Raw genomic sequence first — 22,719 nt, 5'->3', positions numbered from 1 at the left:
GATGTAGCCTGTCCTGCTGAGTATTTCCAGCATTTACTGATAGTATTTCAGACTTCCAGCACCTGCAATTTTTTGCTTTTAGTATTTTCTAAAATGCACAGTAAAACATATCCTGTGGAGAAATTCCATGCCTGTACGACCTTGCAGGTAATCACAACTTGTCATACCAGTAACGTCAATTACATAGCTGATTCAATATCTCTTGATGCACTTACCAATTTGGTGTCTGTAGTCAACAAACTGGAGCTAGGTTCCAGACCCGGAGGAGAAACGGGTTGGAGGATTGTGTGAGTTGTCACCATAGTGCTGTTGCCATGGTGACTAGCAGATGGAGGCACAATTTCATTGGATCCTTGCTGGCCATATCTCACTCCTGTCACAAGGAAAAACAAAATATCACAGCATTTTTTGATAAAGTAGGTACCATCAATTGTGGTAATTATTGAAGATTAAAGATTGTATTTGTCACGTGTACATCGAAGCATCGAAATTGTTACGTATGCATGGAACAGTAAGATTAGTCGTTATTACTGAGTCAAGTTGGCCACTGTACACCCTGGGTAAGTTACTGTGTGAGAGCTCGCTTATTCCCTTCCTCTGTGGTGCCCATCTATGGCAGGGGGTGGGGGGCTTGGGGAAATGAACCATATCAGATCGGTTTCGAGAATGTGACAAGTGCACATGCAGCTGATCCGCCGCTCAGTCGATCGGCCTCTCGCGTACTTGCATCATTCTTGCAATTGATCCGAAACGGTTCAGAAACGAACAGTGAAATACGTCGCTTTGCATCAAAGGCCAGCACAGTCCAAGGATTCTCCTGGGGCAGCCCGCAAAGTGCTGCCACGCTTCTGGCAGCAACGTGGCATACCCAAAACTCACCAACCCTAACTGCATGTGGGAGGAAACCAAAGCACCTGGAGGAAACCCACGTGGTCTCAGGGAGAACTCTAAACACAGTGGTGAGGATTAAGCCCCAACTGGGGATCACTGGCGCTGTAAAGTGATTGTGCCAGCTGCTACGTTACGTGATGCCCCTAACACAATGGAATGTTTCACGACTTTGTGTATCATCTGGGCTTCAGCATTGAATAAGGCGCTTTCTTTAATTCATGAAACCAAATGAACAATATAGAAAGAATAGCCATATTAAATGTAACACTGTTTAGCTCCCGTGAGCATTTTCAATAATCTTTTTGCGCTATTACTCATTCAGTGTGAGTGGCACTCAAGTCAACTACATACAGTACTAATATCCACAGACATGAGCTGCTTCCAATATTTTAGATCAGATATAGAATTAAATCACCTCAAGCAATGCTTTCATGTGTATAAACTCCACTAATATCTGAAGGGAACTTGCAGAAATGTTTGGTTGGGGAAGGGGGAATGTTGATGTGGAAATACTGTAATTGCAATTGATGTTTTGTACCAAAGAGCTTGTTTCTACTGCAAACAAGAAGAATTCTGCAGATGCTGGAAATTCAAGCAACACACATCAAAGTTGCTGGTGAACGCAGCAGGCCAGGCAGCATCTCTAGGAAGAGGTACAGTCGACGTCTCAGGCCTGCGTGGGTTTCCTCCCACATTCCAAAGGAGTATGGGTCGGCAGATTAATTGGCCACATAGTGTAACTGGGCAGTGTGGCCTGTTACCAGTCTGTATCTCTAGAACCACAGAACCATAGAACACTACAGCACAGAAAACAGGCCATTCGGTCCTTCTAGTCTGTGCCAAAACATTATTCCGCTAATCCCATTGACCTGCACCCAGTCCATAACCCTCCAGACCTCTCCCATCCATATACCCATCCAATGTATTCTTAAAACTTAAGAGTGAGCCTGCATTTACCACGTCAGATAGCAGTTTATTCCACACTCCCACCACTCTCTGAGTGAAGAAGTTCCCCCTCAGGTTCCCCCTAAACCTTTCCCCTTTCACCCTAAATCCATGTCCTCTCATATTTATCTCTCCTAATCTAAGTGGAAAGAGCCTACTCGCATTTACTCTGTCTATACCTCTCATAATTTTGTAAACCTCTATCAAACCTCCCCTCATTCCTCTACGCTCCAAGGAATTAAGTCCTAACCTATTCAATCTTTCCCTGTAACTCAACCCCTGAAGACCCGGCAACATCCTAGTAAATCTTCTCTGCACTCTTTTAATCTTACTGATATCCTTCCTATAGTTAGGTGACCAGAACTGCACACAATACTCCAAATTTGGCCTCACCAATGTTTTATACAACCTCACTACAACATCCCAACTCCTATACTCAATACTTTGATTTATGAATGCCAGGATGCCAAAAGCCTAAACAAAATAAAAATCTCTAGTTAATCTGAAATGTTCTAAGGCAAATTGTAAAAACATTCTTCTACACTTTTTTCCCTGAACCTCAGACTCCAATCCGAGAGGAGTGGATCTGCTGTCTCACAGCTCAAGTGAGGCAGGTTCAGCCCTGAGCTCGAGGGCTGTCTGTTTGCAGTTTACTGATTATTCTTCTTATCGCGTGGGTTTCCCTCCATGTCCCAAAGGCATGCAGGGTTGGTACATAAATTGGCCACTATGAGCTGGTCCATGTGCATAATTAAGTGACTGAAACTAGGAGGAGCTGAGGGAAAAGTAAGAAATATAAACTAGAATTTGTTTAAAATGGATGTTGGATAATTATTAGTGGGCCGAATGACTACAATTTGAAAAACAAATTGCACACCACAGTTTGTATCCATGACAATCATCCTCAGACCTCTCTGTTAGTCAATCAATCGGTGTAGGTTCCCCACTACACAAATTGAATTCAGATTGCCTGCAAACATTTCACACAGTTTCTCTCCCTGCAGGTGCTGCTATACCTGCATTTTCACTTTTTAACCTCAGATTTGCAGCATTTACAGTTTTTAGTTGGTAGCAGTCTCCCTAACTGAGCTTATCGTATCCAAATGGAGACATCACTAAACTTACGGAGTCTTCCTGCTGCCGTCCAACAGGACGCCATTGGCGTTTTTCTGACACTCAGTTGAAGCCCACTGCCGTATGTTCTGTTCACGATCTAAGCCAAGTGGTACCTTAACCAGGTGCTGAGATTGGTGACAAAGTAAAGGCGGAAGCGCCTCGGCCCGAAACGTTGACTCTACTCTTTACCACAGATGCTGCCTGGCCTGCTGAGTTCCCCCAGCATTTTGTGTGTGTTGTTTAAAGGAGAGAGGACTTGCTCAGCATGAAAAATTACAAAAGCACATACTTCTTACAAAATTACAGCTTTTGATCAACTGAATACGTGTGTTTTCCAAATGACTGATGAGCATGATTATATCACTGCACGAATAATCCAGAAAACTACAACACAAATCTGATTATGGCAGTTTGACAACTGGGATCAGATTTTAACATGGAAATAAAATCTGTAAGCAACTGATGCTTTTGGATTGTTGTTAAAATATTGACTGGTTCATTAATACTCTTTGGAGAAGGAAGGTGAGTGTCTTGACTCTTGTAATTTCAGTGCATCTCTTTAAACAACTTTATACAGTTGGCCCTTCAAATTCTCTCTACTAAGAATGGGCAACTTCTGCCTAAGGAGTGACTTGGATCCACTCCAATTTGCCTAGCGTCACAACAAATCAACAGTAGATGCTATTTCTTTGGCTCCTCACTCAACCTGGAACATCTGGACAGTGAAGATGCATACAGTATGTCAGGACACTCTTTATCAATTACAGCTCTGCGTTCAACACTATGATCCCATCAAAACTAATTAATAAGCTCCAAGTCATAGGCCTCATTGCCTCCTTATACAGTTGGATCCTCGATTTCCTCACTTGCAGACCTCAGTCAGGTTGAATTGGCAACATCTCTTCCACAATCACCACGGGAGCACCACAAGGCCGTGTGCTTCGCCCCCTGCTCTACTCGCTTTACACTTACGCTAAGCACGGCTCCAATGCCATATTTAATTTTTCTGATGACGCTAGCATTGTTGGCCAAGTCGAAGATGGGGACAGATCAGCATATATGAGGAAGATCGCAAATCTGGCTGAGTGGTGCCACGACGACGACCTCTCACACAATGTCAGCAAAACCAAAGAGATGATTATTGACTGGAGGAGGAGGAATCCGGAGGTCCATAAGCCAGTCCTCATTGGGGGATCAGAGGAGGAGTGGTCAGTTCCTCGCTGTAATCATCTCAGAGGATTTGTCATGAGTTCAGCATGTAAGTGACATTGCAAAGAAGACTTGGTGGTGCCTCTACTTTCTCAGAAGTTTGTGAAGGTTTGGCAGGTCATCTAAAGCTTTGACAAACCTCTACAGATGCATGGTGGAGAGCATACTGACTGTATCACAGCCTAGAGTGGAAAGGCCAATGCCCAGGATCTATCGGATATAGTAGATGACTCCGACAGACTTCCAGCTGAAGTGTTGCCTCACCTGGAAGGACTGTTTGGGGCCCTGAACAGTAGTGAGGGAGGAGGTAAATGAGCAGGTGGAGCAATTCTTCCACTTGCAGGGGTAAGTGTGGGAAGGAGGTTAGTGGGGATGGAGAACGCACAAGGGAATCATGGAGAGAGCGATCGCTGTGGAAAGCAGAGTGTGGCGGTGTGGGGGAGGGGGGGAGGGAAAGGCGTTCGGCGATAGGGTTCTGTTGAAGAAGGCGGAAGTTGCTGAAAATGATGAGTTGGATGTAGAGGTGAGAAAAACATAACGTCACATTTATATCTATGGCAACAGTCATTAGTCCTCTCTGAATGTCAGTCGTTAAGTGCTATCTTTGTACCATAGGTTCCACACTCCTTATGAAGTGAATACGGATTGCATGAGGATATTGCACAGATTATTCCTACAGCTATCTGTCAGAAGTTACATTTAACCTGGGCAAGTCCCAGTGATGAAAACTGCTATAACACTCAGTTCACTGATTAACCACTTAGTATATATAAAATAGCCCACACATTGAATGCACTTTATCTCCTAATGCAGACTGAGTCAATAAGGACAAGTAGACTCCAAGGACGTAAACAGTGAAGATCAGTCTTTTCAGTGCAAATATCACTGTGGAACAGACCTCGGCAATTAGAGAATATTCAAACTATCTATTTCATTAGTCACTCCACCTAGATTCATCAATGAACCATTCTAGGTTTCAAATGAATTCACATTTCGTGCTAATGGGCATTAATTAAAAAGAATCTACTTCAAGAAAGTTTGCAGAACAGTTTAGCATTTGCCAATTTACAAAGAGGCGAAAAGAAGATGGAGATGTTCAGTCTGAGCAGAGGTGATTGGCAGCATCATCTCACAGAATACAGCAGCATGGAATGTAGAAAATGTCTGTAGGAAGGATCAGTATTAGTTTAGGGAGAAATGGAAGCAGTGAAATGTGGATTAATAAGCATTAACTATCTGGTCTGGAATTTAGAGGATTTTAGCATAGAAAGTCAAAGGAGCTGGTAGAGCAATGCCAGAGACAGGGGTGGAGGGCACGATGTGAGCCTATGGAGGTGAAATGTAGAGGTTCTGCTGGCTGCCCACTGTGCAGAACCTACGCTCTCCTTGGCATTACAGGGGCTGCAACGAAGAGACCCCTCAGGACCATCACAGAGGTGGCTGAGCGAGCCTCCAGATGGCTGTGGATCAAGAGGTGTGACTCGTGGACTGGTGCTGCCGGGACACAAGCCGGGGACCGATCAACCCTGGCGGGTCGCCTGGGCGAGAGTGCCCGATGTTGAAAGACCCGAAACACCCGATGACCCCAGGTTACATCACTGATGGTGTGTCCCAGCGCACCCTGGGATGCATCTCAGCATCATAACACGGTTTAGCAATTCTGAGAAACGTCAGAAATGCAGATGTTCACATCCCTGCATGGAGTGCAGAGAAGCAGGACAGTGGCAACAACGTGGAGAATAATCTTGTTAACAGCTCACTTCACATTTTCACTTTCATGTCAGTTTTCATTATCCTTGTATTCTTTTGCTTTTTTTTTGTCCTTTATTTCTCCATTTTCCAATTTTGTATAACTTTATTTCCAAACAAAACTTTACCTTTCCATGCCCTTTCTTCCACGACTTTTCTCTCTCTTTATTTGGTTTCAGTGCCACCACCTTTAGCTGTTAGATTTATAAAACTTCGATGCTGGCTGGGAATGTTACACCCAGCTTTGGCCACATACTTCCCTTGCCCAGCTCTCTTCAAGTTAATGATCGTTGATGCCCAATAAACTCCATCCATCATACATAGATCCAGACAATAAGTAAGCAACATCAGCCAACCCTACTGCCAGCAATTAGACGGAACGCTAAAATGGCCCCATCATGGAATACAAAGTCAAAGGAGGATGACGGATCAACTTTATTCAAAATATACATTTATATATATTAGGTATTTGTGTTGGTCAGGGTATGGCTTGCAACAAAAAAACAACATTCAAAAGTTATTTTTAAATTATATAAAATATAAAAGTAGAGATTAATGTACAGATATGAAATGAAATGTGCCTAAATACATAAATACCAGCATATACACATTTACAATGTAAATAGAAAGTGTTTACAGTGCAATGACAGAGGTTGGGGGATAGAGAGTGGGTTGGGGAGTGTTCTGAAGAATGGTTAATCAGATTAACTGCCTGGTGGGAGAGATTGTTAAAATGGTGTGAAGTTTTATTTTCATAGCCCTCTAGCACTTTCCAGAAAGAAGCTATTGGAAAGGGCATTTTGTCGGGTGGGTGGTGTCTGCAACGAAGTTAGGACCATAAAACATAGGAGTAGAATCAGGCTATCTGGCCCATCAAGTCTGCTCTGCTATTGCATCATGTCTGATTCATTAATCCTCTCAATCCCATTCTACTGCCTGCTCCCCATAACCTTTGACACGCTTACTAATCAAGAGCCTATCAACTTCTGCTTTAACTTTACAGTAGTTATAAAAGGTTATACCTACAGAGACAGAACGGCACCCCTGTGTAAACCATCAGCTGGCCATTTTACTGGAGCGGGTGGGGGAACCACCAGTGGATGTGGCATGTATTGGTACCAAGGAATTCAGTTAAAAAAGTAACAAAGTCCTACAAACTGAACGTTAGGAGATAAATTATAAAGCAGAACATCCTGGGGTAAAGCTTTGAGGAATGTGACAGTGCAGTAAGGAGTTCTCAAGCTTTTTTATGCCATGGACTTATACCATTAAGCAAGGGGTCTGAGGAACCCAGGTTTGTGAACTCCTGCTCTAATGTGAGGAGAATGTGTAAGGTGGGTTCCTGAAGGTGTAGGAAGGTGGGATTTACAGTCCTAGGGCACCAGACTAGAAGATACCACCATCAGTGTTCACAATGTGGCCTCCTCAGCCTTGGGGAAAATAAACACAGATAGGGTTGGAGCACCTACGTTCAGTGCACAGTGATGACCCTGAACTTTGATGCTCTGGTCATTTTACTGCACTGAGGCCCAACACTGGCTGGAGGAACCGTATCTTTATCTGGGCACATCACAGCCTTGCAGAGCTCACCACTGAATTCAACAGCGTGCTGTGTCCATATCAGAATGGGATGGGTTATCCATCTGTGATATTTGCTAAGTTTCTACCTCTCTGTCAGTGTAGTCCGGCCTGCCAAACAGGTCCTGCTGCCCTGCATTTGAAATTCTTACGTTCCTTCATCTGCGTTCTGCTCCCTCCCTTCATTGCTTTAATGAACAATAAACCATGCTCTACCTCAATTAAAACCCTGATTACAGTTACCAATTATCTCTGTGGCAACCCAGGCCTCACCTTATCAGTGGCATTTTCTTCATTTCTCCCGACCCCCCCTGCAGCACAATACAAACTCCCTTTCTCTCCTAGTCCCAACATAGTAATGTGGACTTGGAAATATTCACTGTTATTCATTACACAGTTAATGTCATTATCTTCATTATTATTAATCTTCTTTTAGATTGGACTAAGCAAATGGGAAAAGAATAAATTCAGAGAGTGCATTCAGGATTGTCTCCAAAACTTGTTAAACTTTATTTCATATTCAAAATATTGGTTTGTACGTCTGTTTCTTGTGGGTCCCTGCAGATGGAAGTGTTGAGGGGAGTGAGCAGGTTGATTGTTTAGCTAAAAAAGTTGTTAAAATTTTTTTCAGTTGTGGACATAGACCTTCCACTTAGCAAGTCAGAAGCTAAGGGGTTGATGGGGCTAAGAATTAGGGGATTATAGCCCAGATCTGTGGGATAATGAGCATGAGGGGAGACACCTTCACAGAACACATAAAACTGTTGGGTCAATGGGAGAGGGGGTTAAAACAAGAAGGGAAGGAATTGTATTGAATTGTCTTAGAATTAGGTATACTATGCATAATTATTCCTTATATCTTGTTGGAAAACAGCACTCTGGGTTGTGTAGATTTTGTCGTCATTATAAAACATTTGAGCACATTCCATTACAGTGTGAAGTGTTAGGGTTAGCATATAGGGTTGAAAGAAATCAAATGCAGGCTTCACATCCATCTTTGGGGGTTTGATAATCTTTGTTTTAAAAACGTAATTAAGCTATGGAAGTAACTTCCTTTCTTTCCTTCTTTTCAAATCTTTTTATTGTTATACACAGGAAAAATAACATGAGTACATTGAAGAAACAATACTTACAATGCCTCAAAAAAACATTATCTTAAAGATTGAAAAAAAAATTTTTGCGATAACAAAAAAAACCTACTGAGCAGGAAGTGAGAAAAAAAAGAAACCATTCAGTGTACAACCCCGGAGTCATGCATCATACAAAAAGTTTCTAAAGGAAGTAACTTCCATTTAATTCACAGCATTGTCTTTCATTACTTGCAATCTATAGAGCCTTTTGAGGGTAATTTAGTTTTCTGTTGATAAAAAAACTAGTAGGGGTTTGATTTCCCAACTCTCTACACCACACTCCAGTCCAGGAGGACGAGGTAATGCACCTTTAAGTGGGACTGTCAATCACCATTAAAAGTCAGAGGAAGCAGAAGAAGATGGATAATCTCCTACAGCAATAAATTATGGAGCCTAGCAATGAACAGGTTATTTTGGATTTGGTAGTGTGTAACAAGGCAGATTTAATAAGTGATCTCAGAGGAAATGATGACCTAGGAAGTAGTGATGATAGAAATTAGCATTCAGATTGAAGGTGAGAAGATTGGGTCTGAAATAAACTTAAATAAGGGGAAATACAAGAGGATGAGGATAGAGACGAGAAAATCTGGAGATGCTGGAAATCCAAGCAACACACCCAAAATGCTGGAGGAATTCAGCAGACCAAGCGGCGTCTAAAAGAGTAAACAGTCGAGGTTTCGGGCTGAGACCCTTCTTCAGGATGGGGATAGAGTTGGCTTAAAGTGGAACAAAAACACGATTACCAGATAGACAATAGACCAGGAGTAGCAGACTTCACTTCTCTCAGCAAAAATGATATTCCAATGAGGAGAAAAGACTGAAAGGGGTGCAAGAAAGATAATTAGCCATCCAGGGCAAACCAGGGAAAATGAAGTGGAAGGACAAAATATACAAAAGCTTGAGGATAAATTCAAAACCCAGCAAAAGAAGATTATAAAAATCATCCAGAAGGAGAAAATAAACTTTTAGAGAAAAATAAACATAAACATTGAAGCTGTTTATAGAGGCTAGCTTAAATAAATAAAAATGAGGTCAAAATGGACAAAGACTGTATGAGAACGTGGCTGGGTAGTTAAGGGGTACAAGGAAATGACAGAGGAGTAAAGCGTACTTTGTGCCAATCTTTATGGTGGAGCATACTACAAATACCAGAATGCTATTGCACTAACTAGAGACTTATTAATAGGTAAATTCAAGTGGTTAAAGGTTGATAAATCCCCTGGCTTAATGGTCTCTGCTCTGGGATAGTAAAGGAAATGATGACAGAGATAGTGGAAGCATGGAGAGGAACCGTTGGATAGAAAACAGACAATGCAATGCTCTTATTCAGAAAAGGACCTACAGACCTGTTAACCTAATGTCCTTTATTGTAATAAATATTAGAATCAATTATAATGGAGGAATTGCACATTTGAAAGACATAACCTGATTAAGCAGTCAGCTTATCTTCATGAAGTGATAACCATATCTAACAAATTGAATTGTTCCCTTTGTGCAAGTGTCATCCAGAGGGGGAATTAGCAGGTGTAATATACTTAAACTTTAAAGAGAGAAGAGATTAGCTTTATTTGTCACATATGCATTGGAGAAGAGAGTGAAATGCATCACTTGTGTTAAATCAAATCAATGGGGGCTGTCCTGGACGGTTCACAAGTTTGCCACCAACGTAGCACACCCACAACTCCGTGTGTCTTTGGAATGTTTGAGGAACCGGGGCCTCGAGAGAAATCCACACAGTCACAGGGAGAACTACAAACTTCTTACAGAGAGCAGACTAATTGAACCTGGGTCACTGCCACTGAAATACCACTTTGCTAATCGCAACGTGCTCTCCCCCAAGAGCTGGAGAAGATGCTTCAGAAGACTCCACGGTCTTGGCATGGATAGGAGATCCAGATACTCTGCTAACTGGCAAGAAGCAGCGAGGAGGAATAAGAGGGTCATTGTCAGGTTGTCAGCCTGTGACCAAAGAGATCAGTGCTGACACCACAGCTCTTTGGTGATGATTTAGAAAAGCACTGTCGCCAAATGGAGACTCAAGAGATATAGATGCTGGAATTTGCACCGATCTGACAGAGGATGTCAGTGGATCAAGCTGCATCTGTGGGGAAGAAACTGTCCCGATGCACAGCTCTGATCATAAACATCGACAATTCCTGTCCCTTCAAAGATGCCGCTCGGGCCACTGAGTTCCTCCAGCTGGCTGTTTGCTGCACTGTTGCTAGTACTGAAGGTGAGAGGAAAGTAGGTGGGAAGGCAAGCTGTGAAGAGGATACGGTTTACAAGGAGACATCAACAGGTTGGTGAGACGACAAAAAATTGCTAAATGAAATAGGTTGGAGATGTCGTGTGGTTCAGGAAGAATAATAATGCTGAATTTTATTTGGTAGAAAAAGATGGCAGAAAATTGCAGTGCTACGAGATATGGTGGCTGGGTCCTAATTCATGAAACACTGAGACCTGGCAAACAGATACAGCAGGAAGGCTAATTTTTATTTCAAGGGGGTTAGAATATAAAAATAAGGAAGTTTTAATAGAGCTATACAAAGCATTTCTAGAGTATCATGTGCAGTTTTCATCGCCCTGTTTAAATTGTAATATATTGTCAGTAAAGGCAGGTCCAGAAACAGTTACTCCAGTGATCACAGATATGGAGGGTTTGACTTTTGAGGAAAGGCTTAACAGATTGGTTCTATACCACTTGAATACATTTGAATGAGAAGTGAATTCATTGAAATGTATATGTATTGATAGCTAGGAGGGCCATTTTGTTGAAGTGGAAGGATACATCAGCTCCCACTTTGTCACAATGGTTCTCTCAAGTGATGCTATGTCTTAGTTTGGAGAAAATTAGAAGTCGAACCTTTGAACCTTTATTTGATTTTGAGAAAAGATGGGGCTCATTTGCTCGTTATTATCATTTTAGTTAATTGATATAATTTTTCCACGATCTAATTGTAAGTTTCTTAGTATATTTTCTTTTCTTGCTGGCGGTTTGATGTTTACCTTTAGAAGTTTTTTGTATGACGCATGGCTCCGGGGTTGTACACCTAATGGGTTCTTTTTTTTTCTCTCACTTTTCTGCTTATTAGTTTACTCTTTTAAGATAGTCTTTTTTGAGACATTGTAAGTGTTGTTACTTCAATGTACTCATGTTATTTTTCCTGTATAATATAACAATAAAAAGATTTGAAAAGAAATGTATATGATTCTTAGGAAGCTTGCAGGACAATTACTGGGAGGATATTTCTCCTCATTGGAGAATCTAGGGTCAGAAGAATATGTGGGAGTTAATTTGACCCTGGGACGAGAAGGGGTTTCATCCCGCACAGGGTGGTGAGTCTTGGAGTTCCTTGCTGCTGAAAGCTGTGGAGGCTGAGTCATTGATTATATTCGCAGGTGAGATAGATTGGTCATTGAAAAGGTTTCCAAGGAGATGGTAGTAAAAGTGGACTGAGGAAAGTTGGATCAGCCATGACCTCATTGAATACAGGACAGGCTCAATGGGTCAAAGGAGCAGGGGGGAGTCATGGGCTGGGTGGGAAAGAGTTGATGGGGATGCAATTAAAAATAGGGAAGAGAGAGGAGGGCCAAGTGGAGAAGGAGAGGGTTGTGGACTGAGAGTGTCAGAGAGGAAGGAAAGTCAAGAAGGAAGAAAGAAAGCTTCAAGGAGGAGCGGGAGTTCAGGAGGGAGAGAAAAAAATTTAATGGGGAAGAGAGACAGGATTTACAGAGGAGAAAGAGGGGGTAGTGTGAACAGAAAGATCAGGGTTGACAGGGAGTGTGAGAAGGTCAGAGTAAGAAAGTGATGGTATTCAAGTGTGAGAAAATGATCAAAGAAACTGATGGGGGTGGGTGGGAGAGGATGTCAGAGAAAAAGAAAGAGAGATGGGGTCAGAGAGCAGAAATAGAAATAGAGGAGTTCAAAGGAGGCAGATGAGGTCAGAGAGGAAACAAAAAGGAGGGGAGAAGAGAAAGAGAGACTGGAGGTGAAGGCTGGGAGAAAAAGAAAGTCAGAGAGAGGGGGTTGGGGTTGGGGAAAGAAAGAAGGAGAGAGTGGAAGAAAGTACAGTCGACACTTTGGTACTTTTTCCCATAGATGCTGCCTGGCCTGCTGAGCTCCTTCAGCATTTCGTGTGTGTTGGTTTGGATTTCCAGCATCTGCAGATTTTCTTTTGTTTGAAGGAGGGAGTGGGCAGGGAAGAGACAGAGAGGTGGGATTGGCAATAAGAAATAGATTAGGAGTGAAAAAATGCGAGAGAGAGAGAGAGAGAGAGAGAGATAAAGACAGGACAGAGAATGAGAGAGAAAATCTGTTACTGTTTTGGTTGCCATTCCTACACATCAAGATTCACTTGTTACTTGGAGCTGAGGTTGAGGTGCAGAGGGGAGGCGTTCCATTTGTGTGGGCATCCTCAGGTTGAGGTAAGGGACCCAGTTTCCACCTTGCAAAAATCCACTTGATCCTTCCTGCGTATAATCATAGCCTTTGCCAAAAGGCAAAACAGACAGTCAGTACCAAGAGTGTGTGTGAGTGTGAGCGCAAATGTCAGCAAGGACAGGTGTTCACTTTGTTCATTTTACATCTAAAACAGCATGTGATATAGTCAAATAATTTATGGGCTCAAAACCAAATGTGTATAACCTACAGTTTAATAGCTTGTGACTCAATAAAGACAAAGACTGAATTTTAATCATGCTTTCTTAGCATCCTGATCACTTATCTTGATTTCATTTAATTTTACATGTGGTTTCTATGTTTTATTCTTTGCTAATGGGAATCTCAGGAAATACTAATGTAAGCATATGAAATTTCAGTGTAAGAAGCTTCAGGGAATTATCAGCCATACAGACCTGAGAGGTCCTTTAGTTTAATTCTGAGCAGAGGGGCAGGGAACTACAATCAGGGTTCCGTTTTTGGCATGGAGGGTAAGTCACGTAAGGTTTTACAGATCTCTGAAGATCTCTCCTGGGCCCAATATATTGATGCAATTAGGAAGAAGGCATGCCAGCAGCTATATTTCATTAGGAGTTTCAGGAGATTTGGTTTGTCACTAAGGACACTAGCAAATTTCTACATTTGTACCATGGAGAGCATTCCTGCTGGTTGTATCACCGTCTGAAATGGAGGCACCAATGCACAGGATTGAAAAAAGCTACAGAGAGTTGTAAACTGAGCCAGGTCCATCATGGTCACTAGTCTCCCCAACATCAGGGACATCTTCAAAAGGCGATGCCTCAAAAAGGCGTCATCCATTACTCAGGTCTTCACCACTCAGGACTGCCCTCTTCCCGTTATTACCATCAAGGAGGAGGTACAGGAGCCTGAAGATGCACACTCAAAGTTTTAGGAACAGCTTCTTCCCCTCCGCCATCAGATTTATGAACACTACCTCTTGCTTTCTGCTTGCATGACTTTTTAAATATTTCTTATTACAACTTTTAGTTTTTTTATGTATCACAATGTATTGCTGTCAAGAAGCAACAAATTTCACAACATATGTCAGTGATAATAAACCTGATTCTGATTTTGATTCTAATCCAGTAAGAATGTCCAATATACCCCTGGAGCAGGGGTTCCCAAAGCTTTTTAGGCCATGGACCAATACCATTAAGCAAGGGGTCTGTGGACACCAGGTTGTGACCTCCTGCCCTAGAGGAAAATTATCTCTGGCCACCAGATAAGAACACTCATGTTATGTATTTAATATTTCAGTAATATTTGAGTAATATCATAAATATATTATTTGATTAAGCATTCTAGTTCATTTAAATAATTCATTACAGGTTATATGTAAAAGTACGTGAATGGCATACGTCATCACGCCACCACCTCATACGTGCAATTCCCGCTAAAGTAAAAACAAAACTAAGACATGTTATTCCTAGCTCTGTGTTTTATTTTAATTAGTTTTACACTTTGTATTTACAAAGCAATTTTGAAGTCTTAAACGAACCTAAGGTGACTACCTACCTGTTGAAGCCAGCAAACCAGTCGTGTTTTTTAAAAAAGCGCTGCAAGAAATGGTCGGGTTTAAAAAAAGGCAAGAAAAGGACAAATTTATGTGTTACTACTAGTGACTACTACTAGTAGTGACTAATAGTGACTACTAGGTGACAATAATCATAAATTTTAAAAAAATCAGAAATGGTTGGCTACATTGGAAAGATAGAAGCATTTGGATTGTACAGAAGATAACTGGAATATGTATACTGAGTGAACTGACCTATATTTTAAAGCAAATGGAATAGCTGACGAGAAGCGAGTGCCAGTTTTGTTGAGCGCATTGGGTTTAAAGGCATATAGTTTGTCGAAAAATTTGACTCCTCCAACCAAACCAGCCGAAATGAACTTTGCTGATATTGTGGAAGTGATGCAGGAACTTTTAGAACCAGAATCATTGTTGATTGTGAATGCTTAAGGTATCATTAGTGGAATCAAAAGAAGGGGAGTCCATTTCAGTGTAAGTGACTGAATTTAAAAAATTGTCTGAGCATTGTCAATTCTGTGATGGGCTTAATGATGCACTGAGAAATTGTTTAATTTACAGAACCTTGAAAAACAGTGGAAAAATACAACAAAGTCAGACACATACAAGGAGCATGTTGGGCAGACAAAAATAAATGGACTGTACAGGGAAGAGAAAAAAATAAAAAGTCAAGTTGTAGCTTCAAAAAGAAGCACTAATCTGCACACTGTTGATGAAAAACCTGATAGTGATGAGAGTGACACAGGACTGAATAGCCCTGAGATTTACAGTGTGAAAATTAACAATAGACAAGCAATATAGCTTACACCAAAAGTGAATGGCAAATTAATTCAAATGAAATTGGACACTGGCTGGGTTGTTTCACTCATTACACAAAATGAGTTTGAAAGGCATTTCAAAGATACTGAACTGAAGCCTGCAGATATCCAACTAAAAATTTATACTGGAGAAAAGTTAACTCCTATGGGAATGACTCCTATGCCAAATACAACAACCAACGAGCCACTTTGGGCTTGTGTGTGGTAAAAGCATGAAGGCCAGCATTGTGGGGATATGAGTGGCTGAAACAACTATAATTGGAGATCCATTCACAATTTACATACCACATCCCCCTACAATAAAGTCAATTAAGAAATGCACTGGATGATGCCACAGCAGTGTTCAGGGATGGCATTGGAAAACTCAAACATATCAAGGTTAAAACAGTGTTAAATTAAAATGCTGCACCCAAATTTTACAAAACCCCTCCAGTTCTTTAGAATTTCATGATAAAGCAGCCATTTTTCAAAGCAGATTTCCTAAAGTAAAAATGAAGCCAAGACACGTTATTCTTGGTTCCATGTTTTTATTTTAATTAGTTTTCTGTTTTGGAGTTACAAAACATAACAACTGAGTTTGACTTTGGTATCTTCCTAACACTGTTGACCAAGGTATCAGATGGTGACCGGAACAGAACTCAGTGAATGCCTCAAGGTGGGAGGAAAGAGCACCAGAGAGATCAATGAGTCATCGCATCTGAGTTCTAATGAGTTTCCAAGGTAATTACACTGAGCAAAAACATTCCATTATAAGAAGGCTGAAAACTGATGGAGGATTCCTGGCATCCTTCAAGTTATTCAGCTATTACATTTTACTTCAGTATTTTAGGATGGTAATTGAGTTGGAAGTGACTTGTTCGAGGTCAACGGTGCCTGCAATATCTTGGCAAGAATTTATATCCCTTCTATATCTCATCAGATATCAATATGATTAAATAATGTCTCTCAGAAAGATTAACTGGCAAATTAGACCTCGGTGCTGTATGTCAATCCAAAGAGCAGTGCTGCATTGTTCAAATCTATCATATAACGCTTTCCTTGTAATAGTCAAAATGCACTGCATTAGCTGTAAAACAATTGGAATATCACAAAGTTCAGAAAGTTCAGAAAGGCTCTGTACAACCGTAGTCACAGTTTTACAGAAACAAGCACTTCGGCACACCACATCCTGTATTCCATCAATCACCCATTTACGCCAATCCAACATAAATTCCAGTCTCCATTTTTGCTACGTTCCCATTATTTGCCCTCAACTTCTGCTACTCTCCTACATACAAAAGGCAATCCATAGTGGTCAATTAATTTTCCAACTTACATGTTATTGGAATGTGGAAGAAAAGTGGCAGCTCCCAGAGGAGTCCTGTGGTATCACAAAGAGAATACATAAACTCCACATAGACAGCACCAAACCTGGGTCGCTGGTGCTGTGAGGAACTAGATCTACTAAGTGCACCATTGTGCTGCCTCGATTTTTCTTTATTGGATTATGTAAACATTGTCTGAAAGATTAATTGTAAACAAATGCATACAAAGTCTTTAGACATTGCTAGGTAAGATTACATTTGACCTGTGATGTTAGCTGCTGTGCAGACAGTGAGATGCAATTATCGATTACCAAATGGGACCAATAATGAAAACGGAGCAAATACGCTTTCAATTTAAAGTAATCTCAACAGAATAACAATACTAATTTAGAGATTAACACAACAACGGAAAACGCACACAGTCAAGAAGAACAGCAGTTCAGTGATTCCAACAAGTTAAAAAGAACATAGAACAGCACGGGTCCTCAGCCCACAATGATTTGCCAAACATTTAACCTACTATAAAATCAACCTAACTATTTCCCCTCCATTGTTTTTATCATCCTTATGCCTACCTAAGAGATTTCTTAAACTTCCCTAATGTATCTGACTCTACCACCACCCCAGCAGGGTGTTCCACACACCTATCACTCTCAGTGTAAAATATTACCTCTGACCACCTCCCCATACTTTCCAACAATCACTTAAAATTATAACCCCCCACCCAGTATCAGCCATTCCTGCCCTGGAAAAAAGCCTCTGGCTACCTACTCAATCTATGTCTCTTATCATCTTGTACGCCTCTATCAAGTCATCTCTCATCCTCCTTCAGTCCAGAGAAAAACTCTGACTCTAACCTTTGTTCATGACATGTTCTCTAATCCAGGCAGAAAGTACATTTATTATCAAAGAGTGTAGAGATTTTACAACCTTGAGATTTGTCACCTTACGAGGAGCCACAAAACAAAGAAACTTCAAAAGAGCCCATTAAAAACAGAAGAGTGTCAAACACCCAATGCGCAGAGAGAAAAGAACAAATTGTGGGAACAATAAAAGTAAGCAAAATGCATTCAGAACTGGAGTTTTACGAAAAGCACTAAGCCAGACATCACCACAGCTGAAGCAGGCAACAGCCACAGTTTATCGCAAAGCCGAGTAAAGGTTGCAAGACCACAGATGCGAAGCCAGGCACCACTGCATTTCAGCGTAGAGCTGAATAAATGTCTCGGAGCAGCGGGTAGAAGCGGGCAGAATCGGCCCTCGCCTCGCCTCCGGTCCCACCACCCTGACCTTTTCAATCTGGCCCATGTTTAAATTGTCCAAACATCAGGTCGGTCCTTGCTCTCGGACTGCTCTGCGGCCTAGACCACAATTTCGCCTGTACCCAACCTTTCCAGTTCAGCCCGGCGCTTAAATCGGTTCGACATCGGGACTTTCCTCGCTCTCAGAGATGCCACAAGCTCGGCCTTGACTCTGTTTTGATCTTAACTCCACCTCCACTTGCCACAACCATCCCTCACCTGTGCCTCTGTCTCTGCCACTGCTCACCTCCGCTTACCTCAACTATCCCTTGCTTACCTCTCCATTGTCAGCATTGATCATTATTAATAAAGTGTTATTAATAAGGGAGATAGTACTTTCCTTTATTTTGGTTTTTGCCACCAGTAAGTAGTCACTGAGTATCACCAGCGCCATCTTAAACCAGAAGCACCCTGGTAAATCTCCTCTGCACCCTTTCCAAAACTTCACCATCTTTCATATTCAGGGCTATTGAGTATTATTTGCTACAAATTCCGAGAGAGGAGGAGGGGAAAGGCAAGCATGACAACTTTTACTGATTTTTATTGATTCACCTGGTTCTGCTGAAGCCCCTCGGCCTTATTCCAAATTTTTCCCAATGTCTATGAGAAAGAATGCTTCAAGGATCACGTAACGAGAGCTAGAAAAATGTTAGTCCTGTGCTTGGAATGCACTGCCTGGGGTGGTGAAGGCAAATATGACAGAGGTGTTCAAATGACCAATTTATGGGCAATCAGTGTACATCAATAATTAAGATTTAGACAGGGTGGAATCACTCTGATTAAGTGGCGTTGTTTTAATCTCACTGCAACTTAGACATGGGCTGTGCAAGTTTGCACACGAAACTTTCGTCTGAGAACAACTCAAAGTGCAAAGTAAATTTACCATTAAAGTACGGCTATGTCACCATATACTAGCTTGAGATTCATTTTCTTGCAGGCATACACCGAAAAATAAATAAATACAACAGAACTTATGAAGAACTATACAAAAACAAAATCTAACAAATAACTCTTGCGCAAAAGAAGGCAAATCATGCAAATAATAAAAAAAGTAAATAATACTGAGATCGTGAGTTTGCAGAGTCCTTGAAAGCAAGTCAAAAGGTTGTGGAGTCATTTCTGCATTGAGGTGAGTGAAGTTATCCACGCTGGTTCAGGGGACTGATGGTTGTCGGGTAATAACTGTCCCTGAGCCTGGTGGTTTGGGACTTAAGGCTCCTGTATCTCTTGCCCAATGGAAGTAGCTGTTCATTATTATTACTGTTATTTAGTTCATTGTTAGTCAGTTCATAACACAAGTGACAGGTGAGATTAAGAGCGGAGATTTAAACTAGAAAATTGTTTTTTTATTATTATTTATACAGATCAATCCATTACAACAGTGCATTGAGGTAGCAGAATATACTGCTACGGTTACAAAGAAACATAGAAAATAGGTGCAGGAGTAGGCCATTCGGCCCTTCGAGCCTGCACCACCATTCAGTACGATCATGGCTGATCATCCAACTCAGAACCCTGTACCTGCCTTCCCTCCATACCCCTCGATCTCTTTAGCCACAAGGGCCATATCTAACTCCCTCTTAAATATAACCAATGAACTGGCCTCAACTGTTTCCTGTGGCAGAGAATTCCACAGATTCACCACTCTCTGTGTGAAGAAATTTTTCCTAATCTCGGTCCTAAAAGGCTTCCCCTTTATCCTCAAACTGTGACCCCTCGTTCTGGACTTCCCCAACATCGGGAACAATCTTCCTGCATCTAGCCTGTCCAATCCCTTTAGGATTTTATACATTTCAATAAGATCCCCCCTCAATCTTCTAAATTCCAGAGAGTATAAGCCTAGTCAATCCAGTCTTTCATCATATGACAGTCCTGCCATCCCAGGAATCAATCTGGTGAACCTTCTTTGTACTCCCTCTATGGCAAGAATATCTTTCCTCAGATTAGGGGACCAAAACTGCACACAATAAAGTGCAATGCAAGATCTTAATGAGGTAGGTTGCGAGGTCAAGACTTCATCTTATCATAGTGGGAAATATTTAATAGTCAGATAACAGTGGGATAGAGGCTGTCCTTGAGCACGGTGGTACAGACTTTCAGAATTCTGTATCTTCTGAATGATGGGAGGGACGATAACAGAGAATGCTAAGGGTGGATGGGGTCTTTGTGCTGGCTGCGTTACTGAGGCAGTGAGAAATCCATGGAGGGGAAACAGGTTTAGGTGATGTGCTGAGGGGTATCCCCATCTTTCAGTAGTTTCTTGCAGTCATGGGCAAAGCAGTTACTATACCAAGCTGGTGCCAGTGACCAACGCGACTAACAGCGGCGTCCTGCAGGCAGTTCACGAAACTACTTCTTCTTTGAAATATACTTCTATTACCAACCTGTGCACAATTGCAGCCTGTAATTTACATTTTGATCATGTGTTTTTGGGCCGACTGGGGCGTTTTTGCTGTCTCCGAGGGAATTGGATGTGCATTGAGAGCGAGGATGGAACGAAACGTGCGGCCCAATGGCGGGGCGCAAACCTATGATCGGCTCCAATTCTTGACCAACACGCCTATTAAAGCACTGAGCAAAATCAAAATCAATGAGGACAAGAGCAGAAGGCAAGCGGGTGTTCAGTGCCATCTGCCTGTGTTTAACCGGTCTCCCTCTTCATCTCACGCTCTGCTGCTGCAAGAAGTTGCAGGAACCTTGTGTCTTGGGCAAAGTTTGTTCAGTGCGGTTTGTGGATTTGACTAGATTTTTAGAGGCTCTAGAGTTTATGTTATATAGGTTTCTGGCTTCTAGTTACTCCATTTTAATTGGTATTTTGTGCAATTTTGATCAGCGTGGACTGGCTTTGCGGTGTGCAGACGATGAACAATGTAACGTTGAATTGAGCTGAACATTCCTAGACTGTTTCAAAGACTCTGCAGTGAGATGTTTAATATTCTGTGTGTTATTGCTTGTTTTTGCCATTTGTACGATTTGTTCTTTTTTTGCGCATTGGGTGTTTGATGTACTCTTTGAACGGGTTCCACAGTGCTTAATTGTTTTGTGGCTGCCTGCGGGAAGACAAGTATCAGAGTCGCATACCGCATACATATTTTGATAATAAATGTACTTCTGTAGGTTTCCACAAATAAAATCAAATGAGGCATTTTATGTTTATCGAAACCCATAACACATTTCACTAAGCTCCAAAACCTACATAACAAAAGCACGCTAAAAACATTTTACATAATAACGTCATCACATCAGACCAGCCTCTTAAAGTGAAATCCCAATTCAATGTTGGTGGTTGTAAATTATGTGCATTTCTCCCGTTTACCTCCATGGTACAGTCCACCATGGTAAGGAGGTGTGTGAAACTGCAGGAGGGGAAGAAGACCAACAAGGTCCACATTGATATAGTCAAACTGTCACTCAAGGACAAGGTGCCAATGGTGCCTGAACATGACGGTTAGTTTTTACCCGGTGGCACTCCACACAAGCTGCAGTCCAATCACGCACATCCTTTCTCAGGCTGTGCCAAACAAACCTAGGTGCAACCAGTTTCTGTGCACAGAATCTCAAAAAATGCCAGACAGGGTGACCGCAGCTGTTTTGGGAATGTCCTCCGAGCACACAGGCACATGATGGTAGCCCTTAATCAGATCGACTTTGAAAAAAATTAACTTTCCGACAAGACATTGCTGACATGTCTGGAATGTGTGGGTCCAGGTAACGATGGTGGGTGGTGACCTTGTTAAGGTGTCGGTAATCACCCTGTGGGCGGCAACCACCATCAGATTTAGGGACCAAATGGAGGGGTGAAGCCCAGGGGCTATTCGACTGGCGTACAATGCTGGCATACTCAGCCTTCGTGGTCACCAGCTTTTCTGGGTCCAGTCTACACGCGGGCATGGACTGGCGGGCCAGTTGTAGAAATGTGGTGCTCGGCGCCATGTTTTGTGACTGTGGTAACAACCCAAAGTCCTTGATATCCACAAGCCAGCTGTTCTCAAGATCAACTAATAATCCTTGGGCACACAGGAACTCTGCAGCGAGCGGAGGTCTAGCCACTCCAGCCAGGATGAAGTCCCATGTGTAACGTCGCTCACTGAAGCAGAGTGTCACATGTCACATGTCGTGTCCCGTAGGCCTGCATCTTGCTGCTGTTGGCGATCTCCAGTGAGGTTTCATCGCTCTTTGTCGTCTCATCAGAAGGCGATGCTGGCAGCACACTCACCTGAGCACCCGTGTCACACAGGAAACGTCGCCCTGAAAGGGTGTCCATACTGAACAGTAGACGACCCTGGCAGCTGGAACCCACAGTGTTCACGCACCTCTGACGTCCCGATGCGCTGGCATTCTCGAAGTTGCAAGGCAGTCAGAACTTCCTAGCGTTCCTGCCAAAGCGACCGTGGTAAAAGCACAGACTCGGCATCATCTGTTTCACAGATGCCAGCGTCCTTATGTTGGGGCCTTGCTGACCAGGCTTATTGAGCTAGAGAAAGGAGGAGGAATGATGTATCGCTGCCTGGCTGAGTGTAGACTATCAGACAATTTAGCAAACTCCCTATAGTTCATCACGAGGGCATTAGCGAGCACTGTGCAAAGTGGATCAGGCATTTGCTGCACGAAGCATTCTTTAAAAATAAAACAAGGATGGTGATTTACCCAGGAGAGACAGTATGTGGTCCATTAGCTCCAAAGGCCGA

The 22,719-nt window shown here is 42.2% G+C and overlaps 1 protein-coding gene across 2 annotated transcripts in view; it reads right to left on the bottom strand.

The window, feature by feature from the left end:
- LOC134338526 (hepatocyte nuclear factor 1-alpha-like) overlaps positions 1 to 22,719 on the bottom strand; it is a 228,235-nt gene that overhangs the window by 129,571 nt on the left and 75,945 nt on the right. For both annotated transcript variants that reach the window (XM_063034416.1, XM_063034415.1), the window contains exon 5: positions 216 to 373. In XM_063034416.1, coding sequence (XP_062890486.1) covers positions 216 to 373 — 158 coding nt within the window. The remainder of the gene's footprint in view (positions 1 to 215; positions 374 to 22,719) is intronic.

This window comes from Mobula hypostoma, chromosome 27 (assembly GCF_963921235.1).
Source record: "Mobula hypostoma chromosome 27, sMobHyp1.1, whole genome shotgun sequence".
Classification (NCBI taxonomy): Eukaryota; Metazoa; Chordata; class Chondrichthyes; order Myliobatiformes; family Myliobatidae; genus Mobula; species Mobula hypostoma.
The sequence above is the reverse complement of the archived record's forward strand: the minus strand, read 5'-3'. Positions and strand labels throughout refer to the sequence as shown.